This window comes from Squalius cephalus, assembly GCF_949319135.1.
Source record: "Squalius cephalus genome assembly, chromosome: 9".
Lineage (NCBI taxonomy): Eukaryota > Metazoa > Chordata > Actinopteri > Cypriniformes > Leuciscidae > Squalius > Squalius cephalus.
The window spans coordinates 8,364,879-8,385,230 of NC_137130.1; the positions used below are offsets into that span (position 1 = coordinate 8,364,879).

Sequence of the window (20,352 nt, forward strand, 5' to 3'; positions counted from 1 at the left end):
TCACAGAACCTCTCTCAAGGTGGAAAATATGAAATCTTTGAAGAGCATGGTTCAGCACATCTTGAAATCTATGAAGCTGATGTCTCTGATAGTGGAGTATACACATGTACAGCCAAAAACAGTGCTGGATCTGTTACTACAAACTGCACTGTTACAGTTCAAGGTATTATTTAGCACATTTCAGGTCTCAAAATACACATACAATATAATTTTAGTAAGAAGAATTTTGTGTAATTTTGTATGCACAGTTGTTCTTTAATAAAAAAGTATCTACTCCTTCTGCTCCAGCACGAACAACAGCAGTTGCCATGGAAAGAAAAGCAGAGTTTCTAGAACAAATAGCGAAAAAGGAGACTGCCTATGAGGAAGTGCAGTCCTTCACAGAAATTAAAGCATCAAAAACCCAATTAACAATAAATCAAGGTCAGACTGTCACACTACGAGCAAACATCCCTGAAGCCTCTGATGTGAAATGGATCCTGAATGGAGCTGAGCTATCAAATTCAGAGAACTACAGATATGGTGTGTCAGGCAACGATCACACCCTGACAATTAAAACCATCAGCTACCATGACCAGGGAGTTCTCACATGTGAGGCCAAAACTGAGCATGGTGTGGTCAAGTGCCAGTTTGATATGACCATCAGTGCAATGCGTTCAGATGCACCAAGTTTCCTTGTGCAACCACGCTCCCAGAATGTTAACGAGGGACAAAATGTCACATTCACATGCGAAATCACTGGTGAACCTTCTCCTGAAATCGAGTGGCTCAAGGATAATGCAGTCGTGAGTGGTTTGCCATTATATTTTGGGGGAAGAAACAAAAACAACTTATTTGTGTTTCACTCATAGCAGTCTGTTAACTTTGTTTACATTTCCTTTCAGATATCTATTACACCAAACATGAAATTCAGCTGCTCTAAGAATGTGTACACACTTGAAATTCACAACGCTACCATTGAAGACAGTGGAAAATACACAGTAAAAGCTAAGAATAAATTTGGACAGTGCTCTGCAACATCATCACTGAATGTCCTCAGTAAGTGTTTGATCCATTCCTAAGAATAAATTAGCACTCTTACAGTTACAAAGTATGAGCATCCTGTCCATTACAGTACATAAAATGCATGGTCAAACCAAACACATACCCTACTGTATGTTCATGATGTCTCTTGATTAAAACTCTGACTTAAAAGATCATACACACTAATCATCAGTGCTCACTTATCAAGCTAACAAAATAACCATTAACAAAATCTCACCATTCCCTTCTATAAATAGAACTATGTTATTTTGATCTAGATTTTTTTTTATTTTGTTAGCTTGATTTGCATCCTTGGTCGCCTACTGAATTAATTACCACACTATATGATGATAAAGCATTGCATGTAACTGCATGCATATTCAAGTCTTTTAAATAACCAAACCATATTATTAACCATCCATTAGCCATGCCTTCACATAGTTTGAATCATTTTATGTATACAGTATGTTCAACAAAATAACACCATATTTAAAATATAGTCAAAATAATCCGAAATCTGTGTTCTCTGATTAGCCTTACCAAATTAATTATCTTAAAGGTATAATGTACAAGTGGTGCAACTAAAATATTTTTTTATTGTACTAATACCAATGCCATCACAAATGTTCCAGTCTAATTTACATTGAATATCCTCAAATGTTTTAAACAGAAAAAAGAAACCAGTAATGACATTTGAATTGACTGTTGTACCTTTTTTATGAAATCAGTTGCTTCAGTGACATGGTAATTATTTACTGCACTCTCACAGCTCTGGTTGAGGAACCTGCCAAAATGATAATTATGGAGAAAACATCTGATGCTACGAGCATCCAGGGCAGTTATGCTGCCAAGCATGTGGTTTCAAAAATGCAAGAGAAATCCTTCAGCAGTTCCAGCATGGCTGAGGTTAAATTTGAGAGCATGTCAGCGTCTAGCATGACCTCTATGACTTCTGAAAGAATGATGGCTTTGAGCTCGAGCAGTATGGTGGCAATGTCCAGTCACTCGCATGTTGAGGGGTCATCCATCAAAGCCATTTCTCAGACCCGCAAAGGTGAGATGGAAAATATATGCATCTTTGCAACAAAAAAAAAAAAAAAGCATTTACAGTGCAACAAAACAGATATCAGCAGAGCTATATCACCATAATAATAACAAATTTGTTTTTTAACCAGGTATACCACCAAAGATTGAGGCTGCCCCTCAAGATATCAGTATCGAGTCAGGGAAGGTCCTGACTGTAGCCTGTGCTTTCATTGGAGACCCAAGCCCTTGCATAGAATGGTCACATTCAGGGAAGACACTGTCCAGCAAGGAGGAGAGTGGACGATTGCATATTGAGACTTCTCAGGATGTCACCACTCTTGTTATAAGTGGAGTGAAAGAGACTGATGCTGGTGCATACACCTTAAAACTTGTTAACGAGTTTGGATCTGATACCACTACTGTCAATGTCAACATTCGATCCATGTAAAAAAAACAAAAACAAAGTACAATTATAATAATTATTATATAATAGTAATCCAATCCTCACCCCATTTCCCTCATTCAAAACCTTTTTATTTATAGAATGAGAAAAAAATACTCTGTTCTTGATAAAGACCTGGATTTCTGTTCTTGTAAATATGAACTATTTTTATACCAAACTTGACGTTAATTTATGCCAAACTAGACTAAAGTCTAAAGCTGTTATAAAATGTGCCATATTGGATAATTATGACCAGAAGTTCTGCACCATTTTGTGACATGTACATAATGTATATAGCCGAATTTACCGGTTATGGAAAATGTATGCATTGTTATTTATGACAATATTAACAAATGGAACTAAATGTTTAACAGGAGAAAGTTTCACATGGAACGAATACCCTGTAAAACTTGAAACGAAACAAAACTATGTGCCTCAACAATAAGTTGAAGTCTTAAGATTGCCTCAACAGGTAGAGAGGCTCCCTGTTGAAGTTTACTAAAATCAAAGAGACAAAGTTATACACTGTACATTTGTGCGTGCAGTAATGCAGTACACAAGAATTTATGACTTGAACATAAGGCCTTGAGTGCTGTTTGCATTACCCTCATGTAAGCAGGACAACTAGGCCTTGTGCTCAGACTGACGAAGTCATACCGCCATTTTAATGACAAGCTCAATGTGCGAGCGGCCTGCACAATGAGTTAATTATAATGTTTGTGCAAGGTTTCTAGCAAAGGACTGTTTGAATTTTGATTTTATTAAAGTAACATCACCTGGCCAATAGTTGTAAAATCAGTTCAAGTACTTCTTTGCAGAAGCTGTGCCAACTCTTGGAGGATTGCTAGGTTATATTTTGTGTGTTTGTGTGTGTGTTAGCATTAGAATCTCACTTTGTCAGCAGCCAGGGTATCCATCAAGCTATGTACCACAGAGATTTCATGTGTTGTGCGAAGAAAAGAAAAATACATTACTGTAATACCCTGCACATTGATTTATTAGAACTAATTTATGTAGTATTACACATATATTCAGCCTCCTTGAGTTTTATGAATTACTGATTTAATAAAGCATGTTTTCAGCACCATAAATTGTCTGTCTGTATTCCATAAACGAAACATGTTTACTCAGTCATTGAATAACAGCTTCATGTCTTCAATAGTATGGTTACAAAACTCAATTTGTTTTCATAGAAAATCAGTTTTATCTCATTTCAGATGATATTTAAAAGGATAGCCTGTTTGAATCAGTAACACATCATCCTTTCTGTTTCTTAGTTAAAAACACACTTTAAATGGTTAAAATAAACCCATAAAGTAATGTCCAGTAGCAAACAGGAAAATTATTTTTATCACGCACAAAAACGTGTCCTGCAGACCTGCTTTTTCTGTCTAAAACAGCATCTTAATTATTTTCCTAATTCTAAAATTGCTTCTCTGAATTTTCTTCTCGCGGTGATACACATGTATAATATATATCCCTACATTGTGAGGACCAAATGTCCCAACAAGAACATCTGAATATGTTCTAAATCTATTGCAAAAAAAAAAAAAAAAAAAACATTGAACACCTCAAACGTCAAGTGAGAAATCTGAGAACTGGGCGGCACTGCCGCGTCAGCAGCGTTCCAGCCTCCGACGCCACGACGACAGATGTGCAAGATGTCTCAGCGGTCTACGTTTTACTTTTGTTTGATTTTGACTCTGCAAACGCTCAATCTCCTCATCGTAATAATTCGTGCAAATGAATCAAACCACAATGTTAAAATTGAGGTTACGTTTCTGCCTGAAAACTGCAGCCAGAAATCCAAGAGAGGAGACATGCTGAATGCGCATTATGATGGATATCTAGTTGAAGACGGATCTCAGTTCTATTGCAGGTAAACGCCTAAAAAATTTTACACAAAGTTATTGCATAAAATATTGTATTGCATGTTATATTTATCTGCTTCAAGGTAGAGTAATAAACAGTGTATTTGGTACGTAACGTACTAAATAAAAAGTCATTTTATTTCCAACCTAAACCAGTGTTTGTTTTCATTTTCAAGTCGTTCGACAAACACGGGTCACCCCCACTGGTTTGTGTTAGGCGTTGGAGAAGTTATTAAGGGGCTGGATTTAGGGCTGAAAGACATGTGTCCCGGTGAGAAGAGAAAAGTTATAATTCCTCCTTCTCTGGCATATGGCGAGAAAGGAAAAGGTAGGTCTATTACTTTCATATACGTAGAGAATCAATACAGCCCCTGCTTACACGTGTGGCGCTGTTTTGCATTCATTCTCTCTCTCTCTCTCTCTCTCTCTCTCTCTCTCTCTCTCTCTCTCTCTCTCAGTGTGTGCGCCCTTACAAAAAATAAGTTTATTCAAGTGTGATATTAGTATACTTCTTTTAAACTAAAAATAAGAAAGTATAATTTCAGTACAACAGACAACAATGGTGCTGGACAGTGGCGATGAAAGAAACATAGACCTAAATGCTACTCATGAACATATGCTACTTAGTAAGGTGAATGATATACATTTTTTTTTGTTTTCTCTACTACAGGCCCCTAATTTAAATTATTAAAAATAATCAAATGCATTCAAATATAAGTTAATTATGCAGCAAAGAGCATTTAAAAGTTAAGTTAATATAAACCATTAACAATCACCTTTTTCTGGTGGAATAGGTCCTGTACCACCAAATGCAACAGTGATCTTTGAGGTGGAGCTTTTGTTCATAACCAGAGGACCACGCAGCATAGAAGCCTTCAAAGAAATTGATGCTGACAACGACAAGGCCCTGACAAAAGAAGAGGTAAATATGTCATACTGTTGTATCAGGAATTTACTTTTGCCTTCCTGAATTTTTTTTATTTATTATTATTTACATATATTGTTATTTTGGATTTACAGATTAAAGAATACTTGAAATTGGAAGCACAGAAGTTAAATTCACAGAAAGATGAATCCTATTTTGATGATGTTGTGGCAGATGTGTTCCAAAAGAATGATCACAATGCTGATGGGACCTTATCACTCACGGAGTACAATGTTTATGGGCATGACGAACTGTAAACACTACTAGACAGCTCATGCAGTCATGCACTGGACATTCTTTACAAGATACTCTTCATATTGTGATCAAGGATTTTACTTTGATAAACACCACTACATTTTAAATAAAGTTGACTGAAATACTAACTTGCATTGATTGTGTCATGCATAAAAACCTGAGTATATAAGATGCTGTTTAAAAACTTTTTAGAACTTTTCTCTAAATGCTTGCATGTCAAGTCAAGTCACCTTTATTTATATAGCGCTTAATATAATACAGATTATTTCAAAGCAGTTTCACAGTGATAACAGAAAAATGATTCAATGATGCATACAGAGTTCATTTGTAAAGCAGCTCTAAAAGAAAATGGTGTCATTGTTCAGCTGAAGTCAGTTCAGTGTTGATTCAGTTCCATTGTGAAGATCATCAATTTCTTAAATTAGTTCATTACATCTATAAAGCAGTTCTGCAGAAAACAATGATGTGATTGTCCAGCTTAGTTCAGTTCTCATCCACTCGTGTCAGTGCATTCAAATCAATAATTTTGTTGAATAAAGTTTGCATCTGTTCCAATTTATCAAACCAGGGTTTTTTGTTTTGTTTTATTTTGAATCATAGAATAAAATATTTTAAATAAAACAATACACAAAAGCACAAATAATGTGTATTTGAATATCACTCATATTACATCTATACATTATACAGCCTCAAAGTACTCAATAATTAAGTATCTCCAACAACACTATGATAAAACGTAAGAATAATGTGTCATTGTTACAATACACACAATACCGCGGGATGGTGGGTGTTCATAAACTGTGAACAATGGTAGCTTTATTAAATGTAAATTAATGTATATGTCCAAAAAACGGGTAATGTCATACTTTCTAGTATCGTGGCGTAATAATCTGTTTGGTTATAAAGTATTACCTGAGTGAAATGAAATTGAATATATCGTCCTGACTCCTGTGGAATCATTCATTCACAGACAGCTTACAAAGATGTTCAAGTTCAACTAATAAAGATCTTCATCGCTGGCAAAAATATGATGCATTTGAAGATTTGCTCTCACTTGACTGTACTGTAGGTCCACTGCCACTTCATCTAACGCTCTTGATGTGCTTAAATCCAGTGTTGGGTAAGTTACTTTAAAAAAGTAATTAGTTATAGTTACTAGTTACTTCTCACAAAAAGTAACTGCGTTAGTGAATTACATCATTACAAAAGTAACTAATTACCAGGGAAAATAACTATTGCGTTACTTTAAAAAAAAAAAAAAGTTTAAATATAAGAAATTTCTTGGATACCCCCAATATGAAATGTTAAATGAATTAAATGAACACTAAATAGAACATCTTATTATAAAACATTGTACACTAATCTACACTATTTTAATGTTGCTGTGGGACAATGTGAGAGACATCTATTAACTTAAATTAAAAAATTACTACATGGAACAACAAATAGCCTGCATACACATACACTAGTGCATATAATTAAAATGATAAAACTCACACACCTTTACAACATTCTGTATAGCCTTGAAGTATTTTCTTCCTCACAATATTAAGTTTAACAAAAAGTGCTCTCAATATTTAGCCTACTGAACAATGTACCAACATAAATAATAATAATAAAATATCATCTTTTGGAGGTTTATTTTTATAACCTAGAGAGAACGTCATCATCAGAGGTTATTTTAGCCAAATTCTAGTCGTGTTTGCCGCACATGTTCACAACCGGTCAAACAAATAGCCTATGTTTGAATGTTCCCTGCAGGTTATTTTGGAGTTTATGTTAGGCTATATAAACTAATTAAAACATTGCATATGATACCAATATGCTACAGAGATTATTCTAATGCTGAAATGTGTAATTTATTTATAATTATTACATGGCTTGGCTGAATTCCAATGTAGAATGCGGTCTGTTATTTCTTGATAACAGACCGCTGCGAAGTATAACAGACCGTTGCCATGAAAAACAGCGCGTTGCTATGGACGCGGAACGGACTATTTTCTTTGGCGGAAGCAATACAATCGTTTTTAAATCAATAAACTCCTTTTTAAATCAATAATTCGTGGCAAATTATTTATTTATTTTGTAGGTAGCCATGTAATAAGCGGGATAATGTATAGAGAGGCGGTCTTTATAGCGAATAACAACCCCTTCAGGCTGATTCAAGACCCCTCCGCTTCGCGTCGGGGTCCTGTTCAGCCTGTCGGGGTTGTTATTCGCTATAACGACCGCCTCTCTATACATTATCCCTTACATAAAGTATTTATGCTCGTTGCTCGGACACATTCGGTCTCTGTCGCGCACTGTCGAGCGCGTTCTCGGACACAGTCGGTCTCTTTCGCGCACTGTCGAGCGCGCTCGCGGCATTCGCCTCGCTTTGTCCAGTCTGGCGCCTCATAAACACACACACACACACACACCAGAGGAAAAACTTTGCAGCTCATATGGCTGAGAGAGTAGAGAGAGAGCCTACTCGGATGAAAACCGCTTCAGTGAGCTTAATTATAGTAACGCCGCATTTTTATTGACAGTAACGGTAACGGCGTTAACTTGTAACTGAGGAAACAGTAATTATTTTGATTACTCGTTACTGAAAAAAATAACGCCGTTAGTAACGCCGTTTATTTATAAGGCCGTTATTCCCATCACTGCTTAAATCTTCCTGTTACGACTCCGAGTCCAGTGTGAATTGAAAGCGCTTCAGATGATTCAGTGCGTGCAGGGAACTGAACAGATCATTCAAACTGATTCGCGAACCGATTTAGACAGATCTGCCAACTTGTTTGATGAACTCTTTGAACAGAATCGACTCAAAAGAGTCATTCATTTGTGAATTGAGCATCGCTCAAGTCCAGAAAAAAGATACAGCGCGCTTGGAATAAACTACGCATTTAACAACACATATTGCATTAAAATAAAGTAACGAGAGGTACGTCGCCCAATGTAACGAAGTAAAAGTACAGTTTTTTCATTAGAAATGTACTCGAGTAAAAGTAAAAAGTACCCACATTCAAATCTACTCTCTGTTTAAAAGCCAGCACCTTTCAAAATGTTCTCAGGATATCTGATAGGCCTACAACACATTCTACCTAAAAATAAAGGTAATTTATTGGCATATGGTTACATGACGAACATTTAACATCCTTGGAACATTTCCATTACACAAAAATACAATATAAAGTAGCCTAGAAATAATTTGCAAACTATAGTTAATCATAGTTTATATATTGAAGTCTCTACATTGTTTAAAGGGGTGGTTGATTATGATTTCACTTTTCTAACTTAAGATAGTGTGTAATGTTGCTGTTTGAGCATAAACAGCAACTGAATTGAGCCGCGTTTCTACCGCAGGAACTTTCCCCAGGAACTAGAAACTTTGGGCTGGTACTCGGTGTGTTTACACCGCAAGAACCAGGGGCTAAATGAAGTTCCGGGTAAATATTTCCCCCTCCGAAAGTCCCTGCTCGCGAGGTAGTACTTTTTCAAAGTTCAGGAACTTTCAGGGGTGGGACTTGGGCACTGAACATGCTGATTGGTTCATGCCGCATTTTGATTGGTTGACTCCACGCAGCATTTTATTCAACCACCTTATGTTGCGATGCGCGCAGTAATAGTTGTCTGCTATACGAGTGGAGTTTAAAAAATACGTCCGATGGACCGACGACGAGGTTCAGGCTTTATTATGCTTAAATTCAGAGGATGAATTCCAGTGGGAACTGTAAAGTCGCGTGCAGTCCTACATCACCGGACTAATTTGCCTAATCTTCACGGTACTTTAGACCGCGGTGGAAACGCGGCTAGCAACAGGTCTGGGGGAAAAAAAAGTTCCTGGGACAAATTGGGACAAATTCCTGGGGTAATTTCGGTGGAAATGCGGCTAAAGTTATGACGCTCAAAGTTCAAAGCAAAGGGAGATATTTTCTTTTACAGAAATTGCTTTTTAAGGATTACAACAAACAGGGACTTCACGTTTCCTCCCGGGTGACATCACAAACCCGAAATTTTACATAAACCCAGCCCCCGGGAACATGCAACAAAGAGGGTAAGTTCATGTTGAGAGGAGGAGTTGTTGTATTGGAGCACATTGAGTCTGATCAAGCTGTCGCATCCGTCTTTTCACATTTATTGTTACTACTTAACACAAATGCAATAGCATGTCACTATTCAGGCATCTTACAACAGTTCCCTCAAGAGCGATTTATATTAGCATGACAGAATATGCTATTCAATGACTTGAAGATAGTTAACTCCACATCAGCTACATAAATTCATCAACTAACCATTCAGAAATGTTCTGTTGCATTCTACTTGTTGTCACTTCTTATTGAGTCTCCCCGTCACTGTCCGACTCCGGTTTAAAGTAAAAGACAGAACAGTGTCTGACATTTTAGTGCATGACTGCGTGTCTGCAAGCTTGTAAGAAAGCGACCAGGTAGCAAACAGACGTTGGCCCGACGTCTGTTGTTGTGTTGGGCCAACTTTGGGTGCTGACGTTGGCCCAACGTAATTTTGTCCGGTGGGCCAACGTTGGGCCAATTATTGGACGGCCAGCAGACCTTCTAACAAATTTAAAAATATAGCCTATTTTAACCATCTGCCAACTTCATAAATAGTAAATCTGCAAACTTATACATACATTGGCTTTACCTACCTTATACTCAAATTTTAAGATTGTACTGTAACATGGCCTAATCATTGTTGAATTGCATTAAGAGATGGCACAACAGACAAACTGAATTGGTTATAGAACCTATTTATTGGTAACAAAATTAACTTATTGCAGTTTAATGCAGTTAACAACGTGTTGTGGTGCTGTTGTTGGAAAAATAGATAAATAACACTCAGAAAACTCAGGATGTTAAAACATCTCCACAGTCCATTATATAGACATTATATACTGATACATTCTGCAGATTTTCATTCTGGATTTGCAACGATGAGTCGATCGACAAAAAAGTAGAAAAAAACTACACAAAGGCAGCGGAAAGTCAAATAAATCAACAAGGAACCAAAAAGTGACAAAAAAGGCGGCAAAGAAAATGTGGAAGAAGGCCAAAAAAAACCCAGCTGAAAACTGAGAAAATGTGCAGATTCTCCTGGGAGATCTGCCCACTTATTGTAAGGGGGCTGGGAGCAGCAGCTCATTTGCATTTAAAGGGACACACAAAAAACGATGCGCTTTTGCTCACCTTCAAAAAGGGACAATTTTAACATGCTATAAAAATTATCTGTGGGGTATTTTGAACTAAAACTTAACAAACACACTCTGGGGACATCAGAGACTTATTTTACATCTTGTAAAAAGGGACATTATACCACCCCTTCAATATATTAATAGCCTATATACAAATATATAAGGTTATTTATAGAGGAAAAAGGTTTTTTTTAAAGTGTTCTTCACACTAAGAAAGAAAAATGGTTATTTTAAAAACTGTTCACTGAAATGTTCTTTGGGGAAACAAAAATAGTTCTCCTGTGGCATCGCTGCAACAAACCCAGTTTAGAGTGTAGATAACCTTGTTTTTCGAACACAGTACAAAGTGCTAAACCACTATTTACAATCAAACAATTCAGATAGATGAACTCAAGGATTAGCCTGACAAGCCAGACCCACATCAAGATGTTGGGTCTGGGAACACACCATTGGCAGGGCTCAATCCGAGGGGTAGGATAAACGGTTGTCTTTCAAATTCCCTCTGCACGCAATAGGATACAACCAACCAGAGCATTGTCCCACCAGCGGAGCTAGTTGATAGATTAAATAGATTAATAGATTTTGCCGTATCCGGTCACCATCTTCCAAATCTTCCTTTTTTAAGAATGACTTCAGTGCCGTTCTTTGTTCTTTTCTCAAAGAAAAGCTTAACTCCAAGTCTTCCAGAGTCGCGGCCAAAGCCGATTCGAAAGACCGCTGTTCGCCAGCAGCAGCAGCCATCTTCTTTATTTTCAAGTAGCAGGGAATTCACTTGGAACCGTCAAAACCCTGCCGTCATTATGTTAAGCCCGCCCACTGACTCTATACACGATGTGATTGGCCTGACTAGAGTTTATTTTTTTCAGCTGCGCAAACCAACGGAGAGTTGTTAGACAACACTGGCTGCAAAATAAAATTTGCTGCCGCTTGGGCGTTCGAATCTCTAGCCTAGATTTCTAGGCTACTCAAGGATTACATTTACAAGGATTGCATATAAATTATTATCATATTAAATTCCCTATTTATCATGTTGAATAAAACAGTACTTGCTAAACAGCATTTAGACTTAAACAGTATTTGCTAAACAACATGTATGTGCCTTGTGTTTGGTAGTGAAATAATAAAGAGGTTTCCATGACACAGGGTTCCATGGGGCAAAAAAGGCACATTTCATTGACCAATCTTACTTCCTTTTAATCTGTAGGCCAATAGCGTTTAAGCTTTTTGCCAGCCTTTATGTGGAATAGGCAGCTTTCGCGACCAATTGTAATGACCTTTCGGCATGCCCATTGCTCCGACCTGCAGAGACCCACACTTGAATTAATTTAACATTCAAATCCTGCTAAACCCATTAATAACACTAGGTGGCTCTCTAACACAACTATTTAAAGTGGTTGAAGGCTTTCTTGCTTAAAAAATATGATTTCTTGTAATAAACTATAACAGAAAAAAAAAGTGAAGAAGAAAAAAAAAACAGTGGCCTGATTGTTTTATTGGTGAGAGAGGTCAGAAAGAATCTGTTTGGTGGGGAGATTTGCATTGTTTTATGATTTAAAGACAAACATTGTACGCTAAGAAAATGTAAGCAGTAACAATTACGCATGCATTTACCAAACAACCAGAGGTCAAAGAAACTATTAAATGAGACCCTTTCATGCAGAAAACTGACATTTTTTAGCCCAGACTTAAAACTTGGTTTTCATGTAAAACTCTGACTCCCTCAACTCCCCCACATGCCAAAAGTGACGTAAACCATGTCTGTGCCAAGATTCAGAGCAGATCCAGACAATGGAGGGAGAGGGGTAAGAGGAAAACATTGAAATGCAGTGACTATTTTACTTTCAATGAAAATCCTGCAATTTCAGACAAGTCATAATGGTTTTGACAAAGCGTTCAAACAAATCACCACTGGAGCAACAACTCATGAACTCAAAAATCTGAACACTGGCATTATTAGTAATCTTTATGTCTTTGATTGTTAAAGTTTGACAGACAGATGTCATAAATACTGGCTAGGATGGGATGGGATTGTCCAGTTGCCTTTAGGGCTGGTGATTACAGGTCTACCAGAAGGACTCCTGTTTACAGTTTTCTCCAAAACAATCATTTTGTGTTACACTGTGCTTCACCCATGTCAAGTTCCCATGGCTTAGTTTGCTCTATTGTTTCTGTAAAAAAAAAAAAAAAAATTACGTCATTACTATAACATTGAATGCTGTGTGTATAATGTGACTGACTTGTGCCTCAACTGATTAAATCATCCCAAAAAATGCCAATAAAACTACTTTTATAGTTGCATGGATTTTAACAAAACCCCTTTGTCTGAAATTGAAACACAGTTATTGTGCTCTGCATTATGAGCTCAAAAAAGTCTCGGCATCAAGAGAAAATGAAGGTCTTTATGAAATCTGATGCATGCCCTCGCTCTCCCATTTAAGAAAAAACGAGGGCAGTTTTCAATGGCAAACTCTAATAAAGAAAAAGGACAGAAAGATGCACTCAAAACTACTACATTCCAAGTTGGTCAACTATAATATTAGAACATTCCAGATCTTGCATAAATTATTCAATATTTTAGAATATCACAGTATAACGATCATCTAATCATCAAGGGTCTATGCACTAAAACACGCACTTTAGAAGGCTGTTTGTGGCAAAAAAGAAACAGAAGGCCAGCTTCCGTTGGAAATGTCAGACTGAAAATGTGTTATTGCTGCAAAACATGTCCATAGAGACCTTTTTAGGTAACACTTTAGAATAATGGACCATCATTAATAAGTAACTAGCAGGAAGATTTGCAGGGCTAATGAGTATTACTAAATTAATACTTCAGCTAATACTATTAAAGGAGTAGTTCACTTTAAAATGAAAATTACCCATGGTTTTCTCACCCTCAAGCCATCATAGGTGTATATGACATTCTTCTTTCAGACGAAAACAGAGTTATATTAATAAATGTCCTGGCTCTTCCAAGCTTTATAATGGCAGTGGATTGCAACCAACAGATTGAAGCTCAAAAAAGTGCATCCATCCATCATAAACGAACTCCACGCGGCTTCGGGGGGTTAATAAAGGCCATCGATTTCTGAAGCAAATCGATGAGTTTGTGTAAGAAATATATACATGTTTAACACATTACAAAGTAAAAATTTAGCTTCCAGCCAAACGGCCATACACAGTCTACTTGCAACTAATGCGCAACTTATGAAGTCGGAAGTAGCGTAGTGCGTCATGGTAGCGTAAATATCAGCAGTACATCGCTTTACTTACATAAGTTTTGCTTTACACTTAAGTCAAATCCGTATGTTCATTTGGCCGGAAGCTAGTTATTTTACTTTATAAAGTTTTAAATATGAATATTTGTCTTACACAAACTCATCCTTTTGCTTCAGAAGTCATATACACCTATTATGTGTTGAGGGTGAGTAAATCATGGGGTGATTTTCATTTTAAAGTGAACTACTCCTTTAACTAATATGGAAACAAGCTTATCTAATCAGTAAGTAATATCAAATTTAGGACTAAGATAGTTCCTTATTAGATAATCAATAATTACTTAATGAGATTGTCATCATTAAGAACTTTATCATTAGAACATTAAGAAGGTAATTAAATGATAAAGAATTACTAATCACAACATTAACGTGTCTGAGACGTTAGCAATTGTCTTTTTTTTACTCTCAACATGGTCATAAAATGCATCACTAATTACTGAAGTGTTACCAAGTCACCCTTCAAGGACTAGTGATCTGGACCATTATTTTTAAAATATGTTTTTCACTTTAAAATAATGCTCCAGATCACTAGTAGTTCCTGCATAGTGACTAGGTAACACCTGAGTAATTAGTGATGCATTTTATGACTATATTCAGAGTAAAAATTATGACTGATTAGGTCTCAGACACGCGATAATGTTCTTTAGAATTTGTTAGTTAGTTAATAGTTATTAATAAGGCGTATCTCATTAAGTAATTATTGATTACCTAATAAGGAACTATCTCCTAAATGTGATATTTACTGATTAGTTCAGCTTGTTTCTATTTTAGTTAATAGTAGTAGCCTAGCTGAAGTGTTAATGTACTACTCATTAGTCTTGCATTACTTCCTGCATAGTTACTTATTGATGACAGACCATTATTCTAAAGTGTTACCCTTTTTTATTATTATCAGTCAACAACAAAAGCAAAAAGAGGTTGATTGGTCAAGGGAGAATAGAATGTTAAGAAAAATCCAAAAAGAACTCTACTTCCAACTGACAGTTACGTCTTATATTTTTAGTGTGATCTCAAAAGACAAATACAATGCTGAAACAATAGGAACAGAACAGTGTTGCAGTTAGGGATAAGAAGGAATACAACACTAACCATGCATAGCCAGAGAAACAGCATCACTTAAATCCAGCAACAGCACAAACAACATCTGCATAAAGTCAAGCCAAATTCCAATCCCAAGAGTTCACATATTGCAGCACCCTTGAACAGCAAATGGCAATACCACAACACCAAAGAGAACATGTTTAATCCATTCAGTCTCTTCAGAATTGATAGTGCGCTGTAAAGTCATTTTCAACTTTTTCTATTAACTGGTTTTACAATTTCCATCTCTATGTTTGCTGTGTTTATTCTGGCCTTAAAGCACTTCTCTCCTTTTTTGGCACATTCAGTTTGGATCACCAAAGTTCTAAAACAATGTTAGCATGGGTTTAAGATTTTTCTGCATCCTGTTGTTTCCATAAACAGCAGCAGCATGTAGGTGTTCGATAGTTTACAAGTGTTTTATTTTTACACATGTAAGCCGTATATCAAGTCTGCACATTCAGACTTGACAGGTCTGCACTTTATGAGGATGGCAACAGAAAGAACCCCTGAATAAACACCCAACCAGACATGTTTACATGGGAAGATGGCCTATAAGTCGATCTGAATAAATACAACATTTTGTTCTGCAGTGATACAAACATGCCTCTTCTTTCATTATCCCTGTTTGTTATGGATAAATATAATTGGTGAGTGAAAATATAAATGATTCGAAAATGCCTGTCCTTATTAAAGCTGGAAATATTTTTTCCAGCCGTCCAAAGAAATCCTGTATGGATTTAGCAAACAGCTAATCAAATTACATAAAATACATTCTGCAACATTATTTTGTGTTCCATGGAAGAATGCAAGCCAAGTCATGAGAATTCTATGACAGAATTTTATTTTTTAGATAAACTAATTCCCAACAAGCTTTGACCAAAAGGGTAATCACATACAAACAATATATCTATGCTAAGCTCAGAAATGAGCTCAAGCCAACAGCTACAGCTAGTTCTCACTTCTTTCAGAAAACAGTTAAATTAGGCAAGCAGCGTGTAGCCAATGTGGAGAACAGATCTGAGCACTGAGGTCATACATATCCTATTCATCATGGCTTTAGCATTTCCCTTTTACACTCGAGTCGAAAGCCCCAGCTCCCTTTACAGCAACCCCCCAGACAGAGTCACTGCTTTACATCTGCATTTCTCTCTATACTTCTCAAGCAAAGGAAAACTCTTGTTTGTTTTGTATGAAAAGCTTCAAGATTCTTAAAAAAGAATGGAATTTAAAACAGTTACATTTTGTGAACACTGAACAAGACATGAGGATCTGAGTTTTTAAACAGATTTTGTTACTTTAGTAAAGAAAATGAACTTGTGCCAAGCACAGGCAGTTTTGAAAGAAACTAAAAACATGTGTCTCTTCTCAGTATTGCAATGGTTTTACTAACCAATGGGGCTTTTTATTGGAGGAGGAGGAGGAGGAGGAGAGCAATACATGATCCCAGGATTAGAAATGGCGGCTTAGATCCATAAACACACAAACACTGAAACGTAATTTCTTGATATGCCAAGAAACAACTTTTCTCTCACGAATGATTGGCTATTGAGGGAGCATATAAAGCAAGAAGCAGCAATGCAAATGAGCATTATTTTATCTGTAGTGAACAATATTTAGACACTTAATTGTTCCAAGCACTTAATCCTGAATTGAGGGAACATAACATGCAGAGCTGCAAGTAGCAACACACATGTGCTAACAACAGGCCAAAAAAATAATAATGCTATGCTTGACTGTCATTACTCAGCTAACAGCTATTTGAAAGAAAACTTGCTTGGGGCTGCCTTTTATCCTTGTTCTGCCATCAATCAGTCACACGAAGAAGTGAATATGAACACATTTTTGAATGAATCAAGTTTATCTGCAGAGACATGCACAATGTTTAAGCATGTAATCATCAATTTTAAGAGCTATCAGAATAACAACACAGTGTGACATCCGCTTGACATCAACACTTTGCACAATAATCTAGTATTTAAAGATCACAATCCTTTGTTTCAAAGACTTAGCAAATGCTGGTGTTCACCCTGGGATATCTCTATAAGGCTATTAACTGGGGGTTTTTTTGTGCTTTTTAACTTTAAGCATTGTTGAAGTTATCAATCACACCCCCACAATGGAACAGGCAAGAGACCATCTACACTAACCCTAACCACGCATTCCTGTAATGGAGGGTGGTGGGGGGAGGGTAAGGGTTACTGTTGGAGGTTTACACTGATAATAAGTTTAAGTTTAAGTCTTTTACATAAAAAATTACATGATCCATTAACATGACCCTGAAATGTGAGTCTCACACACCAAGGCTATTTACATTTGTTCAAGTGTCATCATATAGTTTTAAAAAATGAGCCTAGGAATTTCTTTTTGAAAAACTTTTTGTCTCACATATGATAGACACATAAAACAAGAATAATCCAAGCCAAGCTTCTATCATTTGAAATTCCTTGTTCTTTAAAAAAAATTATTACATAAACTAATAAAGTAAATAAAGTAAAATAAACATCATCAAGACAACAGCTTTTAACTAAAGCATTAGATTGGTGACCCTACTGGATGGTCCGCATGGAGATTACATAAATTACCTTTGCACAGATGACTAAAGCAGCAAACTCAGTTTCAGAAAATGTGGTTTATGCTCTTAGACTGACCTCTTAGTCATAACTCCTGTGAGCATTTAAGTGTGTGACACATTTTTTTGTCTATCTTGAAAAGCATGCATACTTCCAATGCATACTTACTCTGTGCACCTATTATTGTTTGAGATAAAAACAGCTGGAAAGCAAAAGAGAAGATTGAGAATATGGAGATTGTTCATTTGCGTATCTCCCCAAAGAGTATTTCTATACTGAAACCATTTTGAAGGGTCACCTCTGACCTGAGCCCTCCCCTTTTTACAAAGCTCTGGAAAATCATGCTCTCCACGGCGGTCCCCTTTTGGAGCCTCCAAGCCAAACTGTCTGGAAAGTAAACAAATGTCTCAGCCCCACATTCAAGTAGACGACCACCACCCTCCCCCCAAGATATCCCAGCAGTGAGTCATATATCCAGCCATCTTGCATTTGCTAACATTTTCCAGTAGGTGCAAATCATTTCCCCTGACCAAGAAATACCAATTTCATTTGTGGTTCCTGAGTTAGGAGCACAAACCTCAAAATAATCCTCCCCCTATTTTTCCTTTACTTGCACTGCATGAATCTAACATAAAAATAAAAAAAACTAGGGGTCCCTTATGTTTTATTGAATTTATTCTAAAGTGTTCTCACTTTTAAGTGATTACAAATTTAAATTACCATCAGATTTATCTAAATGAAAAAACAAAGCAAAAAGAAAAAACACATCATATTCATTCAACACCATGTAGCTTCTAACTGACTTGAGCTTTACAGTAAGCAGCAACTTTCCCATTAACTTAAGCCTATTTTTACCATTGTAGACTAATTTTGATAGATAAGACTCACGTTTTAGTGCAGTGGTAATGTGTTTTGGTGGTAGTCATCACCAAAACATGGCTGAAGGGCAAAAGAAAATAGAGGGAATACCTATAAATGGTCAATACTGATAGGCTAGAACTTTTGGTTAAGCAAACATCTAAATAAAGATTTTTGTATTATTATTTTACTGTATTTGTGTCTGTATGTTTAATATGTCCTTTCACAGTTATGAACTTCGAAAGATTCAACAATGCATCTGATAATCTTTAACTGAAGGCAGAAGCCATTCCTTCACCTTTAAACGCTAGATTGTTGGGGCGTGTTGTGAGGAAGCACAGCAACACAAGGAATTCAGACTTCACTGCGTTCTATCAAAATTCTCGCATCATTTATATTCGCCTCAATTCCCATTAATTCTCAGAACTTGTGAGTTGTGCGACATGGGTTTGTTCATTCAATCATATTTCCGTGCGTGCATGCCCGCAAATGTGATGTAATGTGATGAATTCGGAGCACTGATAATGGTCACAGGATAGGCTATAGCCCTACATTTAAAATGCTTATCTTCAAACTTCTGTATTAGACTCTCTGAAAATACGCCATTTTCATATTGTTTATAATCATTTTGTAACTGTTCCTTGTTATTTAAAATTTTTACACAAACATCAATGTCTGCCATGAAGAGTCGTTAACTTAAGATTTCACTCATTGTTTCATACAATACATGAATTCTTTAAAGAACTTTACATATTCAGTTTCTTGTAAGACTCTTCCTTTCAACCTGATGTAATAACCACCTAACTTTTTATTTTATACTTGTAAATGTTTTTTTGTTTTGTTTGTTTGTTTGTTTGTTTTTGCAAAATAGATACATTTAAATGTCAATACCAGGTGGAAACAGCAATGCGTCTTTGCTTTCTATTAGTTATAGTTTGAACAGTTTTATAGTTTTGAACAGTTTCTATTAGTTATAGTTAGCGCTTATACAGTTACTGGAGTTTCTATATGCTGCATTGGATAAAAAAAAAAACCCTCTTGTTCAAAAGAAGAAATTTCCTCACATCCACTTCCTCACATGCCTTGCAAAATGGTCATGCATGGAAAATATGGACAACCATATATAACAGGATCTTCCTTACATGTGGTGACAATGTGTTTCTGGAAACAAACTGTCCCAGGAGACCTGGTGGACAGCAGTTCATAGAATCAAAAGTTATCAATTACTTTGTAATGGGACCATGGTCATGAAATTTCTTCTCTCATCAAAAAGTATACGTACTTGCACTGAAATTTACTACAACTACAAATTTATGAATTAATATTTTTATTTATTTATTTAAAAACATGTAAATATTTGTACCTTGAATGAATGGACAGTCTCATGCTTTGTATTTCTGTTACTTATTTGTGCTTTGATTGGATGCATATGTATCTAGTAAAGATGACTATATCAGGAAAACATGGCCCAAGATTTGACATTGAGGGATCATCACTGGGGATCTCCACCATGTGCAGAAATAGTTAGTGCCGGCTAGCAGAACATAGTATGTGGGAGGATTCAACAAGGAAGAAGTCTTTGCTCCGCTTATATTCGAGTTGCAGAAATCCTCTGACAATAGTACAGATTGGTACAAATCAGCAAAACTTATCAGAGCAAAGAAAAAGGAGAAAAATAACCCAGAATGGGGTTAGGGGTTAATGTCTGATTGTAAAAATAATCAAACAACAAATTATTTATACAACATGATAAAATGATTGTGTAATTAAATGCTCACATGAGAGAATTGTTTGAAAGGAGAGGGTTAAAACATACAAAGAAAATGCACT

General features: G+C 36.3%; 2 protein-coding genes across 2 annotated transcripts in view; both read left to right on the forward strand.

Annotated features, from left to right (window-relative positions):
* Nucleotides 1-3,582, forward strand: part of ttn.1 (titin, tandem duplicate 1) — a 136,771-nt gene extending 133,189 nt beyond the window's left edge. The window contains exons 207-211 of the mRNA XM_079880511.1: nucleotides 7-163; nucleotides 289-785; nucleotides 885-1,038; nucleotides 1,793-2,077; nucleotides 2,199-3,582. Of these exons, the coding sequence (XP_079736637.1) occupies nucleotides 7-163; nucleotides 289-785; nucleotides 885-1,038; nucleotides 1,793-2,077; nucleotides 2,199-2,497 (1,392 nt within the window). The 3' untranslated portion in view covers nucleotides 2,498-3,582. The remainder of the gene's footprint in view (nucleotides 1-6; nucleotides 164-288; nucleotides 786-884; nucleotides 1,039-1,792; nucleotides 2,078-2,198) is intronic.
* Nucleotides 3,583-4,067: 485 nt separating this feature from the next.
* fkbp7 (FKBP prolyl isomerase 7) lies at nucleotides 4,068-5,748 on the forward strand. The gene is made up of 4 exons (XM_079880526.1): nucleotides 4,068-4,370; nucleotides 4,539-4,690; nucleotides 5,157-5,284; nucleotides 5,383-5,748. The coding sequence occupies exons 1-4, from the start codon at nucleotides 4,144-4,146 to the stop codon at nucleotides 5,542-5,544; spliced, it is 669 nt and encodes a 222-aa protein (XP_079736652.1). The 5' UTR covers nucleotides 4,068-4,143; the 3' UTR covers nucleotides 5,545-5,748.
* The last annotated feature ends 14,604 nt before the right edge of the window (nucleotides 5,749-20,352 follow it).

Coding starts and splice junctions, on each gene's coding strand:
- fkbp7 (XM_079880526.1), top strand. CDS start 4,144: ATGTGCAAGATGTCTCAGCGGTCTACGTTTTACTTTTGTTTGATTTTG. Junction 4,691..5,156: donor ATATGGCGAGAAAGGAAAAG/GTAGGTCTATTA, acceptor CTGGTGGAATAG/GTCCTGTACCACCAAATGCA. Junction 5,285..5,382: donor AGGCCCTGACAAAAGAAGAG/GTAAATATGTCA, acceptor TTGGATTTACAG/ATTAAAGAATACTTGAAATT.